Raw genomic sequence first — 22,043 nt, forward strand, 5'->3', positions numbered from 1 at the left:
TGGAAGATGTCGCGTGTATAGGCGGCGTGGTGAACGTTATGCAGCAAACTGCGTGCAGGAAGTGGACAGATTCGGCGGGGGTAGTGTCATGGTGTGGGCAGCCATCTCACACACTGGCAGAACTGACCTGGTCCACGTGCAGGGCAACCTGAATGCACAGGGCTACATTGACCAGATCCTCCGGCCACACATCGTTCCAGTTATGGCCAACGCCAATGCAGTGTTCCAACATGACAACGCCAGGCCTCACACAGCACGTCTCACAACGGCTTTCCTACAGAACAACAACATTAATGTCCTTCCTTGGCCATTGATATCACCGGATTTGAGCCCAATTGAGCATCTATGGGACGAGTTGGACCGACGCCTCCGACAGCGACAACCACAGCCCCAGACCCTGCCCGAGCTGGCAGCAGCCTTGCAGGCCGAGTGGGCCACCATCCCCCGGGATGTCATCCGTACTCTGGTTGCTTCAATGGGCAGGCGGTGCCAGGCAGTTGTCAACACACACGGAGGCCACACCCGGTATTGACTCCAGATGACCTTGACCTTGGTGGTGTGTCCTATCACTTACTCACAATGGACTAGAGTGAATTGTGAACAATCCTGCAACATTTGGTAATTATCGGACACACACGAATTCAATAATTAAATCAATTCTCCAAATGTTACGACAATGTGGTTTTGCGTTTCTTCTTTTGAAGAGTATACATAGAATCAAATGTTTGCGATTTTTGTCATAGACAACCAGAAACATTGGAGCATTTGTTCTATGGCTGCTCTAAAGTCTTTCTTTTATGGAAGGAAATTGAACAATGGATTCAGGACAACGGCGAACATACACAACTCGATAAACAGACAGTCTTGTTTGGAATCATAAAGAGGGAAAAAAGCAAGATGGTATTTATTAATTGGCTCATTATCAATGTTAAATACTATATATATAGATCTAAAATGCAGAAACATGGACCTAACATATATGCTTTTTTAAATATTTTAAAAGATAAAATAGAAATTGAAAAATATATACTTCTAAAAAATTGTAAATTTCAAGAATTTGAGGAATATTGGGCACCTTGGTCCAGATACCTTGAAACAAGACATGGCAATACAATGTTCTAGAGGTATTTCAATACAAATATGTTTTTTCTTTCGAAATTAAAGTATTTAATTCACTCTTTCTTTCCTTCTTCCTTCCTTATCTTCTCTTTTCTCCCTTTACCATTTCCTTCAAATCTTTCCTCTACCTCTATCTTCACTGTTAACCCCACATATTAGTGAACTCCATGTTTTCATGTATTCATGCTTATTAATATTATTATATTGATTCTAATTACACTATTTTATATATAAATAATGTTCATATGTACTTATAACATGGATGTAAGGTAGTGAAATCAGGGTCCCCAACCCTGACACTGCCATACTTGTGTCTGGGGACAATAAATTAAAAACAAATGTAAAAAAATATATAATAAAAAAAAAAAAAAAAAAAAAGAACACTGATGACAACATTTAAAGATATGCTATGTATTTTATGGGGTACACAAAAAGCCTGTAATAGACTTGTACCCTGGTTGATCGTCCTCGTGATCTAGCATCAGATACAGCATATTTTTTATTCATGCTTCTAAAACAAGCACTGCTCATACATTAGTTCACATCTGTGCTCAAATATTAACAAACTAAATGTATAACTGAAACACATGCAAATCAGTTATTATATGACGTATTCAGTCTATAAATAAATATGCATGTATCCACATTATTAAAGGCGTGGATCCTAGTTTTAGCTCATGCAGGTTGCATAGTACCAAAGAAGAGAGTACCGTGTCAAAGTTTGACGTGCACCGAGTAAAAGCAGCTGTGGGTGTGATTGGTAGTAATATGTGACGTGCACGGAGTAAAAGCAGCTGTGGGTGTGATTGGTAGTAATATGTGACATTGATTATTTGTGCAAATACTATTATCCATTGACAATAAATAAATACACTTTTATTTGTTATACAGTTGTTATGCAGTATATACCAGAGGTTGAAACTAATGCGGGGTACCCCCAAAAATGGAACTGCAATTTTCAGCAAAAATGACGGTTGCTATTAAAAACATAAATTAAATCTCTTAAATGATACGTGACCCCCCATTTTCTTGCAGCTAGATTAGATGTGAGGTGCCACACTTTCTATTGCTGTACTTCCTGGGTGTGTTGAAACGCTGCTTATATCAGTTTTATTAGTAAACGTTAACATTATCGGCAATAGGAATTGATTTGGTCTAATGGACCGGCCTCGGTGGCGTCGTGGCAGGCCATCGGTCTACAGGCTGGTAGGTACTGGGTTCGGATCCCAGTCGAGGCATGGGATTTTTAATCCAGATACCGACTCCAAACCCTGAGTGAGTGCTCCGCAAGGCTCAATGGGTAGGTGTAAACCACTTGCACCGACCAGTGATCCATAACTGGTTCAACAAAAGCCATGGTTTGTGCTATCCTGCCTGTGGGAAGCGCAAATAAAAGATCCCTTGCTGCCTGTCGTAAAAAAGAGTAGCCTATGTGGTGACAGCGGGTTTCCTCTAAAAACAGTGTCAGAATGACCATATGTTTGACGTCCAATAGCCGATGATAAGATTAAAAATCAATGTGCTCTAGCGGCGTCGTTAAATAAAACAAACTTTACTTTACTTTTTTGGTCTAATGGAACCTGCAAATGAAAACTAAGTTAATCTACAAACCTGTAAAACATGTGGATAAAGTTATAATAGAGTGAAACTGGAGTATGTGAGATTTAAATGGGGATATAACATCTACAAATAGATTAGAGTCTTTTGAATAAACGTTACTTCTTAGAAGAACGTGCGTTTTTAGAATTATGAAATTATGTATTTCGGGGTATTACAAAACCTGGCTGACGAGAAACGAAAATGGACACATAAAATATAAGTAAATTCTCATTTTAATTATCAAACGGATCTAATATTAAAAAATACGTCGTTTGTCACTTTAAATGACTGTAGGCCTCAATAATCAGTATTCCATGTAAATGTCTGTTTAGTTGTACATATACACATGTTGTATGTACTGAATATGTGTAATATGTGTAACATGCTTTTGTTATGTAATTTCGTCAAGCTGTATTTGGAGCATTTTGTACAATAAAAATATTGATTATGCGACAAATGTTAGTATTGTCAAGCATGACCCTACTGTCAAAACTAGGGTCCGCGCCTTTAATTCGTCAAGCCCTATTTGGAGCGTTTTGTACAATAAAAATATTGATTACACGACAAACTTTAGTACTGTTCAGCACAAGATGTCCCCTGCGTGTCATAAAGGATTTCAATTCTTTTCAGCGACAGGAAAATGTTAACATTTTAAAAAGGAGGATCCAGGTTAGTTTGTTTTGCAGACGAGGTTACATGTAAATATGCACTAGCATTAACTTGTTTCTGTCAGCTCTTTGCCCTACGTGCTGGGATTGCAGAGTAAATACACACACTGACAGTTGCAGTGTTCAAATATACTATTCAATATAATGTAAGGGTCAAACAATTGTGTTTCTTTTTATCGCTGCTTCTGAAAACAGTTTTATGATAATTTAATAGGAAACTGGGGACCAATATTGATACTGCCTAGTATTAAAAGTTGGTGTGGTAAAACGCGCTGAAAGAGAAGCAACCATCTCAAGATATTTTCTCAAAGTTCTATAGCTTTCTAGAACATAATTATAATAATCTATATAATAGAATGAATGAAAGAAAGACAGAATTAATGAATGGATGGATACATGAATGAATAAATGAATGAATGAATGAATGAATGAATGAATGAATGGATGGATGAATGGATGGGTGAGTGGATGGATGGATGACTGAATGAATAAGTGACTGGATTAATGAATGAATGGATGAATAAATGGATGGATGGAAGGATGGATGGATAGATGGGTGCATGAAAGAATATATGAATGGATTGATTGATTGATGGATGAATGCATCAATGGATGGATGGATGAATGAATGGATGGATGAATTAATTAATCAATCAATATTTAACGACATAATATATAAGAGAAAACTGAACTGTTCTGTTCAAAGCTATCTGCTAGCAGCTATCAATGACTGGCATGAGTTTTTTCTCGCCCAGTTCTACTTAATTCGACTAGAGTCATCCCGCCCATTGCCAAATTAGCCTACTTGATCCGAACCGAGGTTTACCCCGCCCATTGCCAAATTAGCCAATTCTACTTGATTCAAAACGAGGTTCACCCCGCCCATAGCCAAAGTAGTCTTAATCCGAAACGAGGTTTACCCCGCCCATTGCCAAATTAGCCAATTTTACTTGATCAGAAACGAGGTTCACCCCGCCCATTGCCCAATCCTACTTGATCAGAAACGAGGTTTATCCCGCCCATTGCCAAATTAGCCAATTTTACTTGATCAGAAACGAGGTTTACCCCGCCCATTGCCCAATCCTACTTGATCAGAAATGAGGTTTATCCCGCCTATTGCCCAATTAACCAATCCTACTTGATCAGAAACGAGGTTCACCCCGCCCATTGCCCAATTAGCCAATCCTACTTGATCAGAAACGAGGTTCACCCCACCCATAGCCAAAGTAGTCTTAATCAGAAACGAGGTTTACCCCGCCCATTGCCAAATTAGCCAATTTTACTTGATCAGAAATGAGGTTCACCCCGCCCATTGCCCAATCCTATTTGATCAGAAACGAGGTTTATCCCGCCTATTGCCCAATTAACCAATCCTACTTGATCAGAAACGAGGTTCACCCCGCCCATTGCCCAATTAGCCAATCCTACTTGATCAGAAACGAGGTTCACCCCGCCCATTGCCCAATTAGCCAATCCTACTTGATCAGAAACGAGGTTCACCCCGCCCATTGCCCAAGTAGCCAATCCTACTTGATCAGAAACGGGGTTCACCCTGCCCATTGCCAAATTGCTAATTACTGTAGAACGTGGTAATAAGATTTAGTATTTGGCTGATAAAATTCGAAAGTTCCAGCAAGAAGCTACCTTTCGATCAAGTCAAATCAACCAATTAGCTTTATCTTCAATTTTGATGAACCATTCTAAATTATGTGTCAAAATTACCTTCCAGAAATTACACAACATTTTCTATTTGGCTTTAATCCCATGGGACATTTGCAAATTCAATACCACCAAAACCAACCCTCGCCCGCCACCGACCTTGGTCGGACTGCTTGTGCTACAACAGTTTGTTTTGAATGTGCACGTTAAAACCTATGGCCTGACCTGACCCAACCTGACCTGACCTGATCAAAGTTTGTTTAAATTACTAGTAGTCACGATTTTACATTTCAAAGAAAATTTTATACATATATGAAAATTGGTCAAAACGATATGCTGTCAAATGGGATCTCATCTATAGATGCCATATAATAGAATATTTAGATATATTTAAAGAGACTAAGAGACTGTATTGAGTTTGCTGCTATTGTAACATGTTTTCGACTAAAAGAATATTTTCAACTACTAAAACTTTTCATGTATAATACCTATGTCATTTTACTTCCAATACAAATATTAGTACGACCTAAAAAAATACTGTAAAGCACATTGGATATATGGACAGCGATATTCCATTTAATATATTATATAAATGTAGCCATTAAAACGTCTATTAGTCAAAAACATCTTACAACAATAGCAAACTCAGGACAGTCCATTTGGGTAATATTAAACCAAATAACATCTGGCTGGGTCAAAGTTCGAGACGTACCTACACGGGCGTAGGAATGTGCCAAAAAGTGTGTGTGTGTGTGTGTGTGCTTTTTAAAAAAATCGCTACTGCTACAAAGTAGGGGGGTGGGGCACATGCCTCCCTCTCCCTCTGCTTCCTACACCCAACGCCAGTGACCTAACTTTTGACAGGACAGTTATACCAAAAGTCCTGTCATTGGTGATAAATGTGACAGTGTTTGTTGTGATAAAATGTAGGTCCATCATGCCAGTAAATCTCTGTAGTTTAAATAGCCACATGTTACTACTGTCGTCTATGGGATTTGATTTGGAGCTATACACCCTTTAAGGCAATTTAATACATGAAGATTCCAACTGGGGGGAAACAATGTTTTGTGCTTCAAACGATTGTAACTTCATGTATACCACTGCTTTACATCAATTCTATTTAATCCAACTTGAAATAACCACTGTGCACCTATTCTTAATGAAGAATAATAAAAAAGAAATTTCCCCCAATTTTGTATTAAACGAGTTTTGTAACGTAAATAACTAAATAAATTGTCTGACTTATTTAACTATTCTTAACGACACCACAATCTGTGCGAATAGAACTCATCTAAAATCGTGATTTGCAAATAAATTGCTAATTTCTCTCCCGACACAGACACACTGATTACACGTTACTATCCGCATTTCTTGCGCTCCACTTCGATGTGAACACCATAACGACGAGACACATGACAAGCTCTATAAATTCCATGATCGTCAGGATGGAGACTCCCATCCACAGACCCAGCGTGCCGCCGATTTTAGCCAACAAGTCCATCAGCTCGTACGCCGGCAGCTGGCGGAATTCCACGATGCTCAGGTCCTCCAAGTAAACGTTGAGACGCAGGAGGTTCTGTCTGATGAGGTCTGACGCCCGTTCCACCTTGATGCGCTGCTTGATGGACGGTTTCTTGTTAGTCAGTGTGTGGTTGGTCTTGTTCATCACGTCAGACAGGGACTGGAAAGTGTCGTTGAGAAAGTGGTAGTTGATTCGGTCGCCGTACATTACCTTCAGCGCGTCTAGCTGGTAGAATTCCAGAGGCCAGTAGGACAGAGAGATTGATCGTAGATACAGAGTCTCGTGACAGGGCTGGTAACACCTGCAGGTGGCTTCGTAACTCCTGTCCTGCGCCATGCGGTCCCGAACGCGCATCTCGCAGGCGAGAGCGGGGTTGTGAATTCGCCGCGAGTACATCTCTTTGTATTTGAGACGCTTCCTCCAGTGGGGAACAGTTCCGCAGAACGATAACTGCGCGTACCGGACTTGGGGTAGGCTGGCAGATTTGCACCTGCACTTTCTCATCACTTCATTTTGCTTACAGATCTGCAGGCAGGCGAAAAACGAGTTTCTGTAGCGCCTGGTGCCAATTAGTTCACCATCGGAACAGTTTCCATAAGGTTGTGGCAGTCTGGTGTGGTGCACAATTTTTAATCCCACAGACGAGGAAAATCCAGGCGGCACATCGAAACCCTGGTCGACTGGGCTTGGCATCGTGGCAGGGGCGTGTATCACTACTCTCGTCCCGGCACTATAGCGAATATTAGAATTGATGTCATAGACTCCGTATAACCCTAACAGGGGTCGCTTGTTCTCTAAAGAAATCACCAAAGACAGACCGTGTTGTGGTCCTGACGAATGCAGAAGAGCTGTTTTGTTCCACCCGCTGTTGAAGGTGAAGCAGCTGTAGTAGTTGCTGTCCCAAGTGGTGGAGAAGTTGGTCGAAGAACACGGCATTCGGTTGAAGTGACAGTGGACAATGAAGTCGTTGACGTCATGGCGGACAAACAGTGCTTCGTCGCCGACATTTTCGTAGAAGGCCACTATAGACGAGTAATGAGCTGTCTGATTGGCGAACTCAAAATGTTCGAGGAACTTCAGCCACTGCAGGACGTGGGAGTCGGGCTTCTCCAACAGAATTCCCAGCTTCCGCGAAGATATCGGCTCAATGTTGCAGACCGTGATCGCGGGGAACATGATTGGTTCGCTCTCCTTGATTACCGAGATCTCCACCACCTGGTAATCGAGGTACTTCATCACCAGGTTCGTCAGCTGAACGGTGGCGGCCAGGAATCCGAGACACACGAGCACGAGCCATACGTATTTCCGTTTCCGGTTTCTCGAATTGAATATTCGAGCGAAGCCGTGTGCGTTGCTTTCTGATCCGAGCTGACGCATGAGCTTGAATGCCATTAATTTCATGTTCTGCGGCTTTTGTGCCATTGATAAGCTGCTTATGACGCAAACGTGTCGACGTCATAACATACCAGTCTCACTCTGGATGTTGTCTGAAAAGTAAAAGTAAAACATTACTAGAATTTAGTTAAATGGTTGTTATTGGGGTTTTTTAACGACACCACTAGAACACATTGATTTATTAATCATCGATGTCAAACATTTGGTAATTTTGACATTATAGTAATACAGTGGAAACTCACAGTATTTTCCCATTAGCAGTAAGGGATCTTCTATATGCATTTTCTCAAAGACAAAACAAATTAAATAAGCATTGCTGATTTGGTTGACTAATTTATCAAATGTGGCATCTGTGTAATCCAGATTGCTTGGCCAATGTCGTGTCCGTTAACGATTACTCGGTCATTTATTATGCATCAAAATCTGTTAGGATTAGACATATGTCTAATCTTGGCGTTGAATAATGTATGGTCCAAACGATCGATTTTAAACGCATCAACTAAGGAAGGGTTGTAGCTCAATGGTAGAGCGCTTGCCTGAGATGGACTCGGTTTCCCCCCACCATAACCAGCACCTCACGGACTTCTATATCAAAGACCATGGTATATACTGCCCTGGTTATGGGAAAGTACGTATAAAAGATCCATTGCTATTTATCGCTAAGAGTAGTATAGCCTAGATTGTTGAAGCCGGTTTCCTCCCTTTCTTTCTATCCAACAAATATGAAAATAGCCATATGTTAGACACTAAATAGCCGTAGTTTAAAAGGTGCCGAGTTTGTCATCAAGAAAATTTTGTTTTCCTTTTGCATTAAGCGCACGCAATATGCGGCAACACGAACAGGCCTTAAGGCCGATAGTCACTACGTCACCGAATTGCCATTAGCAACCAGAAATTTCTTGTATGCACTTGTAAGAAACAGGAGACTGGATCTAACTCAAACGGTAGAGCGCTCGCCTTAGGAGAGTGGGGTGCTTACGTCATAGGATCGAATCACCTCGGTGGACCCATTTCTCTGATATAATGACTGGTATAGCAAAGGCCGTGGTATGTGCTGTCCTGTCTAGAAAAGTGCATATAAAAGATTCCTTGCTGATAATGGAAAAATACAGTGGGTTTCCTCTGTATGACTATAATGTCAAAATTACCAAATGTTTGACATCCAATAGCCGATGATTAACAAGCATTCTGGGAGTACTGCTAAAGCAATACATGTCACCTACCGGGCCCAACAATGTTTCTTATCTCCTAAATTCAAGGACCATAACTCTCAGTGAAAAATTGGTTAATCGCCATAAAAGTTACACTTGATCTGTAACAGTATATGATAAGGCCATATACAATATTTTCAGGCATTACCAGTTCGGAAAACAAATTTGAAAAACAAATATCTAGAGAACTATATATTGGACAGACGGACATACGAACAGACAGACAGACAGACAGATAGAAGGACAGAGATGAAATCCATAGTAACACACACACACACACACACACGGTTGGACTAATAAATCAGTGTGCTCTAGTGGTAGTGCTAAAGAAAACAAACTATAACTTGTTCTCACAAACAGCACATACCATTGCAGCAATGTATTCTTTGACGGAGTTTAATGGGTCCAGTGAGAAATGACCCCTCACGCCACAGGCGGCGGACGCTCTACCACTGAGCTTCTGGAACGCAAACATAACTACAGCTGTAAACGATATAATTAATGCTTGGCAATGTGTGAAAACACTGGAATCTGTCAGAGATTTACAACCTCGTGATTGTGGTTCCGAGCGGGGAACCACGTCTCAATCATCGGTCCACTCTATCATTTTGTCCAAAGGAAAGAACTAGCTTTGCGCAACTACATCCAGAATGATGTTTTATTATTATTATTCTGGTGTTTGGACACTACCATTCACTTTTGCATGCATTTCAATACAACTTCCATGTCAGGATATATTCTGTCAAAACAAATAAGACAATGTTGAAATGGAATGAATGAATGAATGAATGAATGTTTAACACCCCAGCACGAAAAATACATCGGCTATTGGGTGTCAAAATGTCGAAATGGCTACGTGACTGATGCGAAATGTTTAGGAAGTGCATTCGCAAAATAAAATCATAAGTTGACCATAAAAAATTTTGAGTTATCGACCCTCTTGCCATTGTTATCATTTATTACCAAAAATGACAATTAACTTCAAACCAATAGATTTGTTTAATACTAAAGAGGTCAACCTACTTGTATGAAAGATTTAAAAAGGCATTTCAGTAATTCACATTATGCTTGTTTGTGTTTGTTGTTGTTGTGTGTGTGTGTGTGTGGGGGGGGGGGGTAATGTAGAACTATTTTCAAAACCGGATTATATTAAGATACGATAATTAATGACGTGGTGACAAATGGTGGTAAGGTGCGTAAAGATACTGACCGATTTGGACTAGAGATTGTATTATTATATACCAAATAAAACCCTACAGCGTATGTTGTTAAAAACATGCAATATATTAATCAAAATATGACCCCTAAATATGAATACTACAGCCTCCCATCAAAAAAAATAGAATAAAAAACATTTTAACTGAAGAAAGTTTAACCTTTCATGGCTCATTTTCGATAGAACAGGCTGTTTTTGAAACACCCTTTATTTCGTTAAAAATAGTAATACTTATATCGGGTGGCCCAAAAAACCAACAACCCTGCTGAATATGCAATTATTTAAAACGTATGGGGACTGTAACTTTGGTATTTGGCACCGATTACAATATGGATATTTGTCACACATTCAGTGAAAATTTCAGGTCCATGGGTCCAGTATATTTTAAATATTTGCAACAGATTCAAAATTGTAAGTAAAAACAAAATGCAACGCCAAAAGCTACTTAGTCATCTACCATTGTTTTACGTGAACTAATGGAAAAATAAGAGAGAAAATGGCACAAAACAAAAGAAGAAATCAGAAAATCGATTTCCTAATGGAGAAAATATTTGATAGCAGTCTGTGAGTAAGACGGTGGACACCTTGACCACCTTTTCAAGTAAACAAAAGTATATAAATAAAATTTCACTTAGCTTTTGACATCGCATTTTTTTTTCTTACAATTTTGAATCTGTTACTGTTTTAACAACATTTCACCAATTCGCCTACAGTTTTCACTGAATGTGGTAAATATCCATGTAGAAATGAGCTTCAAATATTAAAATTACAGTCACCATACTTTTTAGGTAATTCAATATTCAGTAGGGTTATCGGTTTTGGGGGACCGCTTAGCTTTTGGCGTCGTATTATGCTTCTTTTAATGTTTAATCTGTGTCCATGTTAACCTATGGGCCTAATATTTTCACTGAAGGTGGCAAATATCCATATAGTAATGGGTGTTGAATTCTAAAGTTACAGTCCCGATATTTTTTTTATAATTCTATATTCATTAGGTTATGGTTTTCGGGGGTCCACCTGATATATAGAACTAAGTAATACAGGTACCCTATACATGTTTCAAGCACAAGACTTGACTTACTGGTATTGTATTAAACAAAATTGCATGCGTTTATTGCCCAGATAAAACTAATCATTTTAATAACAAACACTGTCACATTTGTCATCACTTCAACCTTTAAAGGGACAGACCCTAGTTTCAACCCGTGGAAATTAACACTATGTTTAGTTAATCTACAAAGCTGTAACACATTTGGATAAAGTTATAATTAAGTGAAACATTGGTCTGTGACTTTGAAATGGTGAAATACCCTCTAAAAATAGACTAAAACTAGACTCCATAACATGCGTTTTTAAAATTATGAGAAATGCATTTTGTGATAATAAAAACACCAGGATGACCAAAAACACTTCGAATGTTTGAAAATTGATAATCTGAACCATAAAATCTAAATAAAGTATGATTTCCTTAGTGTTTAAAACCTAGGGTGTGTCCCTTTAACCCAGCCGGATGTTATTTGGTAAAGTGCTACCTTCGAGTTAGATAACAAACTATTCCTACTAATTATCATAATATATGCACTTTCCTACAGACACATTTATAACACCTTTTGATATACTTGTTATAGATCATTCCAGGTCCAATTGAATCTGTAATATCTATTCAATAATTGTTTTCTTTAAGTACATATACTATCAAACTCCAATCTGGGCCTCTGAAAATTGCACGAACAATCATTTCGTTCGCGTGTTGCTCGCGTAGATATCGTTTTATGTAACCCATTTTTCGTTCGTGCGTTAAATTTAGGACATGATTTACATGGTCGTAACGAGTTATGGAAAATAATGGGTTACTTCAAACGTTTTCCATAAATTTTCAGTTCTCAGAGGCTTTTGAAGTCATATACTTTGTATCATCCACCAACTAATGTGGGTTTTTCATAATTTCCGTTTGGCTTGGTGTAAAATGAAAATGAAAAGTGTTTTTACAAATAACAAAATGTTATATTTTTATAAGCAGTTTGTGAAAATATTGATCAATATTTAAAGAAAACAGCAATATTCACCCATTTTGTAAGGAATTTGAAATGTTTGGGGTGGGGGGGGGGGGGGGTGGTCGGTTTAATATCCTACCAACCTAGGTTGCAGGAGGATGCTACTTTAAGTGCAAATAACATTGTATTGACCGTGAAAGACATCCATGATCAGTTGGAAGGTAATGTTATAATGACGGACTTCTGATGTACAGAATCCATTAGTGTTTTGGCAGGTCACGAGCAACAGGAAAACGAATGTCAATAACCGGTGTCTATAACTAGATACTGTTGTTGGTGTTATGGTTTTAACTATCATGTGTACAAGACTACTACAGTGGCGGATCCAGAAAATCCATTTTGGGGGGAATGCCAAGGGAACTTTGGGGGAGTTTTGAAGGGGGATCGTAAAATTTTTTAAAATAATATATAATAAAATTATAACTGTGGCAAAATTTAGGGGAGCGGGCCTCTAGGGCCCCCCCTAGATCCGCTTCTGCTACTACATCGACCACTTGTATAGAATCATTCGATTGTGGCCACAGTTTAAGATGTAGACGATCTTCAAGGGTAATACATACACTTGAAAAATAAAATGTATAGATACTTCATTTTTTATGTTTACGTATGGGCTTTTTGAAGTCAATGACGTCAATGGTGGGGGGTTTTTAAAATATGAGAACCCACTGTGTCTCTCAGTTTTAAAGATAAATGTATTTTTCAATCATGAAAATTAAAGATGACTGTCCAACAATCAACTTGCAATGTGGTAACTGGGGTGTGTGGGAAACTGTTTAACGTGCACATTCAGAGCAAGCTGTTGTAGCTGGGGGGGGGGGGGGGGGGGGGGGTGTGAAATCCAAGATATTTTATTCCAGTGTTGTATTATAGGATATACGGTTAGACAGTTTAACATTTTAAATTGAGAAATATTTTTAAATAATCTGACAGATATCTCTACAGACGTGTGCATTTAGAATTATCCTTTACTTGCATTGCAAACAAATGGATACGATAAATGATATGTATAAAATACTGTGCTTCTTCTGAAATAATGGGTTTATTACAAAACTAATCAGAAAATAATAAGAATCGTCTGTTAATGAGCAGTTTGTAAAAGGCAACTCCTACCATCTTAACAATAATTTGGTAAATAAATAATAATTTTTAATTTTACAACAGAAGATTGGATGAAATTCCACTTACCTATTCCATTCGGTTACTCCACAGTTTGTAAAAGGTAACTCCTACCATCTTAACAATAATTTGGTAAATCTATAATAATTTTTAATTTTACAACAGAAGATTGGATGAAATTCCACTTACCTATTCTAGTCGGTTACTCCACAGTTTGTAAAAGGCAACTCCTACCATCTTAACAATAATTGGTGATTTTCCAACACACAGCAATAACACAGGAATACGGTAAATGGCACTACGGTATATATAAACTATACTGTGCTTTTTCACACACAAAAATTACCTACAACACTAATCAGTAATTACTAAGAACCACTTCTTGTTGTGTAAATCTAAATAAACCTTAAAGACAACAGTTTTAAGAAGAACAATAAATCACGGCCATTAACAGAGTATAATCTAGGGATTATCTGAGATCTTCACCTGCCGTATATTAATTTGAACAATTTGGTAAAACAATAAACAACTTAATTTTACAAGATAAGATCGGATGAAATTCCTCTTACCTAGTCGAATCCGTTATCAGCACAGTTTGTGAAGAGCAACTCCTGCCAGCTTACCAATGAGTGATGATTTTCCGACACAACCATAATTACATTTGCATACAACAGTAGTTATTATCAGCAGGCTTCCTGGACAAAGAATAATTGGCATTTGCTAGCAATACAAGCGATATGTAAGTTATGTCAAGCCACAGATACAATGCCAACGAACGCCAAATGCGTGTCAGTTGCTGTCAATGCATAAATGACGATACAAAGTCGGCCTAATAAGTCTTTTGAGGATTTATCTCAAATGCTCTTCTATTTTTCTTCTTCTTGTTTTTTTAAGCAAGAAAAAAAAAAAAAAAACCCACATCAACGTTTGGCAAAATAATTGGGCTTTGTCGTACACATAGGAGCATGGATCGTGAAGTTAAATTTAGAATGAAATTCAGACTCTGTATCTATGGAAATAGAATGGAACTAAGACTATATAGCGAATTACACAACACCAGACAGCATGCTAGACTTAAAGGAACTGTCTAGAGTTTGCTGCAATCGAAAGATGTTTCCGATTAATAGAATATTTTAACGACTAAAATTACATATCAAATGTAGTTTCTTGTTTAGAATATCAGTGTCTGTATATTCAATGTGCTTCTGGTCGTTCTGATGTTTGTAAGTAGGGCTACTTATATATATATATATATATATATATATATATATATATATATATATACTCTTCAAAAAAAGAAACGCAAAAGGGTACAAATGGGTTATAACTCCGATTTTATGTTTCCTACCGGTTCATGCTTTGTGAATATAAGGTCATTGCATGTCCCAAAGACATTCCCACGGTTACATTCGATAAAACGCAGCTACTGTACAATAAAGTTCCAAAATGTGAATATTCGCAAAAACGCAGCCACGTGCAAACCATGTCACCACTGCACGTGCGTTGTCTGCACGTGCAACATGAACACCGACAGTATAAAAGTGCAGGGTGTTCGCTTGCCAGGCCTCTGTATCTGGCCGACAGTTGACAATCCAGGACATGCCACGTCTCAGTGAACCGCAGAGAAAGTCCAATGCCATCGGCCGACTAGACGCAGGCGAATCCAGAACGGCCGTTGCCAGGGCCCGGATTCCATGTGTCCCCAAGCACCATCTCCAGACTGTGGGACCGTTACCAGCAACATGGATCAACACGTGACCTCCCTAGATCCGGTCGACCACGGGTCACTACCCCCGGGCAGGACCGCTACATCCGGGTACGCCACCTTCGGGAACGATTGACTACTGCCACCTCCACAGCCGCAGCAATACCAGGTTTGCGCAGGATATCCGACCAGACCGTACGGAACCGCCTACGTGAGGTAGGAATTCGTGCCAGACGTCCAGTTCGAGGTTGTCATCTTAACACCACAACACCGTCGACTCCGACTGCAGTGGTGCCAGATTCATCGACAATGGCCTCAACTGCGATGGAGACGGTGTGTGGTTCAGTGACGAGTCCCGATTTCTGCTCCGACGTCATGATGGAAGATGTCGCGTGTATAGGCGTCGTGGTGAACGTTATGCGGCAAACTGCGTGCAGGAAGTGGACAGATTCGGCGGGGGTTGGAGTGTGTCATGGAGTGGGCGCAGCCATCTCACACACTGGCAGAACTGACCTGGTCCACGTGCAAGGCAACCTGAATGCACAGGGCTACATTGACCAGATCCTCCGGCCACACATCGTTCCATTTATGGCCAACGCCAACGCAGTGTTCCAACATGACAACGCCAGGCCTCACACAGCACGTCTCACAACGGCTTTCCTACAGAACAACATCATTAATGTCCTTCCTTGGCCATCGATATCACCGGATTTGAACCCAATTGAGCATCTATGGGACGAGTTGGACCGATGCCTCCGACAGCGACAACCACAGCCCCAGACCCTGCCCGAGCTGGCAGCAGCCTTGCAGGCCGAGTGGGCCACCATCCCCCGGGACGTCATCCGTACTCTGGTTGCTTCAATGGGCAGGCGGTGCCAGGCAGTTGTCAACACACGCGGAGGCCACACCCGGTATTGACTCCAGATGACCTTGACCTTGGTGGTGTGTCCTATCACTTACTCACAATGGACTAGAGTGAATTGTGAACAATCCTGCAACATTTGGTAATTATCGGACTCACCATTCAATAATTAAATCAATTCTCCAAATGTTACGACAATGTGGTTTTGCGTTTCTTCTTTTGAAGAGTATATATATATATATATATATATATATATATATATATATATATATAAACAATATCAAGTGTAAAAATATATATATATCTTCCAGTTTCAATGTTTAAATTATGTCAGCTTGTTCTTACTTTTGTTATTACAGAATATTTAAATAAGTAGCCCTTGTAAATGTAATATTGTATTAGGTTGCTACATATAGAATATTTATATCTGGGTCCAATTTTATGAAAAATATTTTGCTTTTAAATTGTTGACCTTTGTCCCCACTGCCTCCCCACCCCTTCCACTTATCTGATACGTTTGGCAACATTCGCTTTCATAATCAGCAGTTTTTTGTGAAGGTTTTTTTAAATAATTTTTTTTATATCACCTACTGCTTGCATTGTAGATTTATTGTTTCGCACCTTGAGTTATTTACATGCGCAAATAAAGAGTTGTGTATATTTAATCATCCACTCATATTCATGTTTCACACATTCTCATTTTCAAAGATATTTTTTGCGAAATTTTGGGTTGCAAATATAGGTTTCCTCGAAGACTTCGTGTAAAAAAAAAAATGTTTGACATCCAGTAAGCGATGAATAATAAACCAATCGTCTCTAGTGGTGTGGTTAAACAAAACTCACCGAATCAAAATTATTTTGAAAAATTGCGTCTAGCTCATAAAGAAGCTTGAGTGCACACAAACTTTCACCGATATCCATTTTAGAACACATCATTAACGCTTTCAGATGTATAGGGTCTACTGATGGAAAAAACATGTATCTGGAGATGAATACAGACATTTATCCTATAACTTACCCTTGATATCCATGTCATAAACCTATGTGATAATTTAGTGTATTAACCCGGTTAATAATGGTATGCAAAGTTCTCTTGGTAATGTGTTACTGTGGATGGGTCATTTGCTTACAAGCCAACAAGACCTGTATACCTGGCCCCGTGCTTATAAACCTTAAAGTCTAGACTTTAATAAAGTCCAGACTTTAACGTCATGGCAACGCTATTCAAATAGCATTTAGTCCTGTGATTTACTAAAAGATTAATTGAAATGTTATTTTAGAAGTGTTATATAGGATAAATGAGCCACTTAGTGCCTTAGTGCAATAGTGGACCAAGTCCAGTTTTGTAATTATTGAGTTTGGTGCAGAAATGAAGAGACGTTTAAAATATCTTTTAGTTCAGTAATGGTCCCAACCAAGTTCTGGTTCTATTTTTACAATATATGCGACATGACAGTTTTGAACTCATAATAAATCTTGTTTAGTTGTGCAAGAGTGGGCCAAGTGCACAACCCAATATGGCGGCGCCCATAAAGACTGGTCAAATGGTCAGCAAACGATTGACAGAAAGTGAAGTTTTACAACTGATAGAGGAATCAGATAGTAAGTATCATTTATTTCATACTTCACTGCATTTATACATTTGTATTTTACTGAATGTATTTTAGAAATTCTTCCTATTTGACTGTTTTAGCATGTTGACCACTATTGCACTAAAGATAGAAACATACTTCAATTTATTTACTACATATTTTTCAGGCCCCTCAGATGATTCTGATCGGGATCCAACCTAAGAAACTGAAGCAAATGCTAGTACATCAACATTAGAAAACAGAGATAATGATGTAGATGAACTTGAAAGTGGTGGACAAAATAGAAAGATTAAAATGGCATTGTTTTGGTCCCATATAGTGTCAACCTTACCCATCACTGAAATCAACCACAAGTCATGGTATCTGCCCATAGCTTCTTGCCAAATGACCAGGATTTGGCGTTAATAGAGGAGAAAAGAATCAATGCTCCACACATTTATGTTCCCAGCGAATGGATGGATTTAGTATCAGGTGCAAGGAGGAAAAATCCCTTTGATGTTGTAAGAATGACCGCGTCAGATTTTCTCAATTATGATGGACTGGCAGATCATGTTGTTAACTGAAAGAAATGTACTGATGGGGGTGATGTCCGATGGTTAAAAATCCAGTGGATATGTTTCCAAAAGGAGACACCACTGATTTTTTTTTTTTTAAGTACAGTTGCGATGATGATGCTCCATTCCTTGAACTTGAACTTTCCAGAAAGACAAAGGGACCACGCTTTGATACTGACCTGGGAAACATTGTGCTTCCTCAACTGTACAATGACCCAATTGAAATCAATGTTTTGAAGCTGAGGGACTTGCTGGACCTACATAATTTGATACCAACCCCCCCCCCCCCCACCCCCCCCCCCCCCCCCCCCCCCCCCCCCACCCCCCAGTCCATCATGACTTCTACAAAAGTCTGTCACACAGTGATGACGTCCCCCTTTTGCACCCAGATGTCACAGAAGATAAAACAGAATCGGGTGTCATAGAACAATACTGATTTGCCATGGTTTTATACATAACTAAAAGTTTCAAACACGACTTTACATCGTTAACTTTTGTTTAAGTATTAAGTTCTCAGGTCTAAATATATAAAGGTTGTTTATAAAGTTACAAAATGTTTTACGACAGGTTAAAACAAATTCAGGATTATTAATATTGAACCTCATGTACCCTGTTGTACCTAATCAAGTAGGTTTTAACAATCTCAGTTATTGTTCCATGTCTCACTTTTTATGAGTTGGTGTTTTATTGTTTAATAAAGGTTTGATAAATAAATGTGTTAGCATTATGTAATTGTGTTCTACAAATATTGACCTATTCATTGTGCTAGATGGTCCAAGACTAAATCAGTATTTTTGGCAAAATGCTTAATTTTGAGCAACAAGATCTTTTGGGCCAAAATAAAGATCCTTCGAAAGTATTCAATATTACTCTTGTCAGTAACATTTTAATTGCCATGATTTTATTACAGTCTTCAAAATTTGGAAGCTTGTCCTGAAAAACATAAAAAATGGACTTGGTCCACCTGGTCCACTATTGCATTCAGTGGCTCAAATAGAATTCGCTACTCGTGTTTCTTAATATGTAAAATATCAACCTCGTCTAGTTAATCAGTATTTGTCTCGGCAGAGCCTCAACAAACACCGATTAACATAGACTCGGTTAATATTTTCTATATTAAAAACCATCTTCATAAATCAAGGCTAATATTTGTTCCTCGTATTCAGCCTTGATACATGTCGTCAAGAAATCGTGCCACAAAATGCTTAAATTTCATTGGATGCGATGAGATCTGATTGCAACGAATCGCAACGCTCCTATTTAGATTCCCTTGTTATTGTATACAAAGATGGCAGCGTCAGCGTTCGTGGAAACGTGTCGTGTTTGTCAATATGTTAAAAAAAAGGTTTCGGCGGTTAATTTTTGATATTGCTTTCAAGATTGTCACATGTTACCGATGTTGTGATTGGTCAGCGATGTCATCGTGTAAGGGACATAATCGGTGTTATAAATTTTCTTCCAGTAGAGGGCGCTAGTAGTGGATATCAGTAATCTTGACTACATGTATCAAGGCTGAATACGAGGAACGAATATTAGCCTTGATTTATGAAGATGATTGAAAACATACTCGTGATGAATCTTCTATATAGGTTACCACGTTTAATTACGTCATAGAAAGTTAAAGTTTATTTTGTTTAATGACACCACTACTGGATGTCAAACATTTGGTAATTCTGACACGTAGTCATCGGTTGAAATCCGCTACATTTTTCCATTGGCAGCAAGGGATCTTTTATATGCACTTTCCACAGACAGGAAAGCACATACCACGGCCTTTGACCAGTTGTGGTGCACTGGTTGGAACGAGAAAAACCCAATCACCTGAATGGATCCATCGAGGTGGCTCGATCTTGCGACGGAAGCACCTCAAGCGATCACTCAACTCACTGAGTTAAATCCCGCCCCTGGTTGAAAGAACATGTATCTGGAGGCGGACACCGACATGTATAGGTTACCATGTTTAATTACGTCATAGAAAAAAAAAATGTCGAACAGACTATATTACCTATATACCATATTAGCATACAATGTGGTTTATATTTAAATTATTACTTTTATTATCCATCTTATTATTGTTGTTTTATTATTTAATATAAAAATAGGCAATATCAATAATCAAATCATAAAAAAAATTAAAATTAAAATTAAAAAAATCAACATTAAAAAAAAAATTCAATATATGAAGTGTACACCAAAAATATTCTACATCAATAAGCAAACTTGAAAGGATGGTGTGCAACCGCAGAAAATATTCATTATCAATATTGAAAGGATGGGTTCACTTTACACACCAACAAACTCGAAAGTATTTCGTCGAGACGGCGAAGTATATGAAACCGAAGAATACACGTATATATCTCCAAAATCTAACCTGCTAGATATGTAGGCCAACATTAAAGGGACATACCCTAGTTTTTAAACACTAAGGCATATGGTTTACTATTAGAGCCGTTTTTGTTAACTGAAATCATACTTTACTTAGATTGTATTGGTTATATTAATCATTTCCGTACATTCGAAGTGTTTTTGATCATCCTGGTGTTTTTAATATCACAAAATGCATTTATCATATTTTTTAAAACGCACGTGCGTCTGAGAAGAAACAGTTATGGGGTATAGTTTTAGTTTATTTTAGAGGGTATTTCACCATTTCAACGTCGCAGACTCATGTTTCACTCAATTGTAACTTATCCAAATGTGTTACATGTTTTTAGACTAACTAAACTTAGTGTTAATTTTCAGGGGTTAAAACTTGGGTATGTCCCTTTAATACGATAAACTATTGTATCGGCAGATTGAAAAAATCAGTCTATGACCTTCCTTGCTGACAGTATAGCAAATGTCTGAATAACATGGGCGTAACGACATGTACTCAATTGAGTACATACGTTTTCTGCTAATACGCATAAGCGTACCAAACAAGGAGAGCAGGGGGGCAACAGGGGGGGATGTTCGGGCAAAATTAGCTTTCCTGAAACGTTTTCAGTATGTATTACCATCATTCTACCCACAATATGAGTTGCAATCCATGTAAAAATGCATAGTGATTTACTTGCCATCCTATATAGCTGTTTGGCAGAAATGCTAATATGAATAAATGTTGTTATCCAGATTCGAGAATTTTCGTGTAATACGGACAAAAATCAGCCTGCCCAACCCATCCCTACAAAAATGTGAGCGCGTACGCCTATGCTCACACGCAATGTTCCTGTTTTTAGTACACTTTTCACCACCAAGCCTGAAACTATTATTTGAAACATTATTTCTCAATATACAATACAAATAAAATTATGTTTAAAATAATAAACTGGTGTACTTTCACTATCTGAACATTTCTTACAACTTGAGGAAGAATCACACAAATACTTACACTTAGACTGAAATTGTTTCATCTTCAGCTGAATCCTAGCTTACATGTGTAATATAACATATTATGTACAGATCTAACAAAAAAAAAAATCGATTATTCACTTGGGCTTCGTATATATGTATGAATAGCGTTGGAACGTGCGCAGAGAATCGCAATTGTTAGGAAATCCTACATCAGTGTGTGTGTCTAGTTTTCTCGCTTTTAGTAGCCTATATTACTTTATGTAAATGAGCAGATATGGCAGTAAACAGAACGCGTACATGTTTGAAATGGCAGACGAGTTCATTACAAACAAATTTAAAATATTGTATGCTTATATTGTTTTTGTTTTGTTAATATAAAGTTAGGAACTTCAGCAATGGAACTTTATAACGTGTATTCTATTAAAATACGGTTATAAT

General features: G+C 38.4%; 1 protein-coding gene across 1 annotated transcript; it reads right to left on the minus strand.

The window, feature by feature from the left end:
* Nucleotides 1–3,925: 3,925 nt before the first annotated feature.
* On the minus strand, nt 3,926–21,741 carry LOC121370373 (FMRFamide-activated amiloride-sensitive sodium channel-like). The gene is made up of 2 exons (XM_041495544.1): nt 21,643–21,741; nt 3,926–8,054 (listed from the first exon to the last, which is right to left on the minus strand). The coding sequence occupies exon 2, from the start codon at nt 7,987–7,989 to the stop codon at nt 6,394–6,396; it is 1,596 nt and encodes a 531-aa protein (XP_041351478.1). The 5' UTR covers nt 7,990–8,054; nt 21,643–21,741; the 3' UTR covers nt 3,926–6,393.
* Nucleotides 21,742–22,043: the final 302 nt, after the last annotated feature.

This window comes from Gigantopelta aegis, chromosome 4 (assembly GCF_016097555.1).
Source record: "Gigantopelta aegis isolate Gae_Host chromosome 4, Gae_host_genome, whole genome shotgun sequence".
Classification (NCBI taxonomy): Eukaryota; Metazoa; Mollusca; class Gastropoda; order Neomphalida; family Peltospiridae; genus Gigantopelta; species Gigantopelta aegis.